Below are 3,267 nucleotides of genomic sequence, written 5' to 3'. Positions count from 1 at the left end.
CAGGTGCAGTGGACGGCTTATTGTAGAGTGAAAAGGAGCCAAACTTCATGTGGCGGATCTGGGTGCGGAGGACGCTCTCGCTGAACTTTTTGCTCTTGCCGATGACGCGGTTTCGGGACGGGATCTTGGGCCGAGCCAGGCCCCCGGCCCCATTGGCTGGCTTCCCACCTTTGTCAATGACTTTGAGGTTGAGGATGATGCGGCTGCGCTTGGGCTCGCGGGGCTTCACCTTGCGGTTGATGATGCGGACGGTCTCGGAGAAGGGCGAGACAGGAGGACGGATGCCAGCGCCACCACCCACGCTCCCGCCATTCTGGGGGTCTGGACGGGGCAAAGGGCGCCGGGACATGCGGCGGCATCGCCGGATGTCCTTCTTGAGCCGGTGCACTGCAGCACTGGAGTGGAGCTTGGGAGAGGAGGTGCTGGAACCAGGCTTGACAGAAAAGTGTACATCCCCAATGTGGAGGGCCTCCGCTTGGGCCCGAGCCTGCGGTGGTGGGGAGAAAGAAAAAAAACAGGGTCAGAGAGGCAGCCTGGGTGCAGCCAGACCTCAAATCAGGCATCGCTCACCTCGGGAGGAGTGCAACAGCAACGCTGCGTTACATTTACACCCACGGTAATGACAAGCACACATAGCCACCTATGGACTACTGATAGCCATGGCACAGCCGCCACACAGGCGCGGGGCACTGCCTATAGCCTCGGTGGGCAGGTTACCCCCCAGGCATTGCCCCTGTTGACATGGGCTTCCCCCAGGAGGAAACTGCCACCCTCCAGCCATGTTTCAAGGTTACATTTAATAGCTTCCAAGGCCCCCTCTCAGTCATCATCAGCCACCGTGCACAATCCTCCACTGTTGGTCGAATAACCAAGCATCCTCCTGGGTATGGGGCCTGTTAGTGTTGAGTTAGCATCCAAAATTACATACTAGTCCCAAGACAGGGGACTGTATTTGGTCCTCTACGAAGTAAGCATGAGACAAGGGGTAGAGGAAGAGTAAATGAATCCAGTTTGCTCTTCCCCTCCCAGACTCATCTGCTCTGGAAAGCCTGGTAGAATGGGGTCTTGAGGAACACAGATGGAGATAGGCAAGGGCAGTCTGATGGAGCTGTTTTAGCTAGACATCAGAAATGCAGAGACTTGAAGCTTACTTTTAACCAGACACCACAACCAAGTACCCTTACTCTGCTGTGGGAGCAAGGTTCAGTGTTTAAAGCCAGAGACCAGGTCAGCTGGAACTCAAGTTTAACTGCATCTCCAGAGATTGCCTTGTCCTTTTGAACACTACACTTGTTTGAAACCTACTAATGAAACAGGGCAGGAACAGCACTGGGTCAGCTGCTCAGTGCCAGACCTTCCCGAGAGCCAGGACAGGGCAACAAGACTTTTAAACTCTTCTGGTGCTTGGAGACAGTGCCAAGACCTGCCCGGGTTCATGCACAAGAGAGAGGAACATTTTCTGGCAGCAGGAACAATAGTTTCATTGGTAAGCTGAGGCAGTATGACCTGAAGACCCTGTGGGCATGGAAACCCAAGTATATTCTTACATCACCCCTTGTCAGAGCACAGTTGCTTGTAGAGCTCTGCCTCTCACCTGCACCCCACTCCTTGCCCAAACAAACCCCTTCCTTACTCCTCAGAGGCAGAAGTCAGCCAGGGCCGGGAGGGGACAAGCGAGCCCCCCTCGGATGGCCCATCCTGTGAGCAGCTTTCCCCACCTCGTGGGCACAACAAGAACTGCAGAGCTAGAACAAGACAGCTGCTTTTCCTCCCCAACTTTTCCATCCGGTTGCCCCCTAGCACACGCCAAAATTGGGATGGCTTCTTGCCAGCTAAGAGCTTAAGCACTCCAACACCATCTCCTTTGTCACCCCGCAGGCTGTGCCTCCTACCAGAGAAATGCCGGGGAAAAAAAATGTGCGTGTAAACGCAGGGATCTAACAGATCTAAGCGAGGGGCCTGTGCCAGCTCTTGCACAATAAGCTCAAAGCCCTCGCCCTACATCCCCAGAACTCTGCTGTCACCCACTGCCCCTCTTCTCCCACTGAGATCCCCATGGAAACCACAGAAGATCCCGAATGAGCAGAGACGTGAAGACATTTTGTTTCTCCCTGGCTAATGGTGGATGATCATGCCCTGCAGTACTACTTGTATCCTGGCTTTAAAAGGACTGCAAATATGAGGCCTCCTTCCCCAGATGTACGTGAAATCACAGACTGAAGGCTCATCTGAACCAGGGACTCCAGACTTTGTATCAGCCAACTGACAAAGAAACCGATGAGCGACACGACTGCCACTGCAGCCACCGACACTCTTCTCGTTAACCCCGGGCTGTACAGGGCTGGGTCACCCAGCTAGAGGGAAGCGTCCCCAGCCCAGGCAAACCCCAACATGTCCTGCTGTAGCAGGAAGCATCCCAGTGTCCAGCTAGTTTCTCTCTGCTCAGCCTCACATGATACTCCATGTCCCAAACTGTTCAGAAAACCAATAGTTGACATAGTTCCTGTCGCAGGCATCCTACAGGCTGGAGCACAGCAGCAGCACCAGGTAACTCCCTGCACTACACATCAACTCTCCCCATCCCATCCCAACGATCCACAACTTAAGACTCTGCAGATCCCACTGGGAGGTCACAGGCACAAACAGATGAACATCTAGAGCTGTGCTTGCTCCCTCTCTTCACAGGTCCCTCTGAAGCAGATGGCAGACACCAGGACAAGCTACGGGTTGCTTTCTGACATTACATACCAGCAGAGTCTGGATTAACAACTTTATTCTTCCTTTCCCCCCTGCTTCCCCATTACAGGCAGCCCTGCCAGCATTGCTGCTCTTGTGCTTTGGGCTTCTCGCCAACCTACCACTGCTCAGCGGAGAGCAAAGCGCAACACAATGTCCCCTTCCAAAATACAGGACAGGGAAGACAGAGGATACAGACTGGTAAAAATCCTTGATCCACACTTCAGTGGATAGACACAGGCATCCTTCAGGGCCTCTCCTGCTGCCAACACTGCATGTCTCATAGATTAATTCCCTACCCTGTAATCATGCCTTACGAGTGAGGAGTTCTGCCCCCTCTGTGCCCCTCTGCTTGGAGTTGAGTCTAAGTGCCGCCTGCCCACAGCGCTGCCTTCCATCACCCACGTGGGAAAGCAGTCCCCCGAGTCTGGGGGAAGCAGTCACAAACACCCACAGCTGCCATATACACCCCAAAATTCCTCAGTGAAGCTTCCCATCAGCCGTGTTAAAGGAAAAGCAATAATGCTGGGA

At 54.0% G+C, this 3,267-nt stretch overlaps 1 protein-coding gene across 1 annotated transcript in view; it reads right to left on the bottom strand.

Moving 5' to 3' along the window:
* Positions 1-3,267, bottom strand: part of CBX6 (chromobox 6) — a gene marked incomplete at its 5' end in the record, with an annotated part of 8,977 nt that overhangs the window by 482 nt on the left and 5,228 nt on the right. The window contains one exon of the mRNA XM_029085584.1: positions 1-487. This exon is cut by the window's left edge and continues 482 nt beyond it. Coding sequence (XP_028941417.1) covers positions 1-487 — 487 coding nt within the window. The remainder of the gene's footprint in view (positions 488-3,267) is intronic.

This window comes from Antrostomus carolinensis, unplaced genomic scaffold (genome assembly GCF_000700745.2).
Source record: "Antrostomus carolinensis isolate BGI_N321 unplaced genomic scaffold, ASM70074v2 scaffold38516, whole genome shotgun sequence".
In the NCBI taxonomy this organism is placed as follows: domain Eukaryota; kingdom Metazoa; phylum Chordata; class Aves; order Caprimulgiformes; family Caprimulgidae; genus Antrostomus; species Antrostomus carolinensis.
This window is presented reverse-complemented; position numbering and strand designations above follow the sequence as displayed.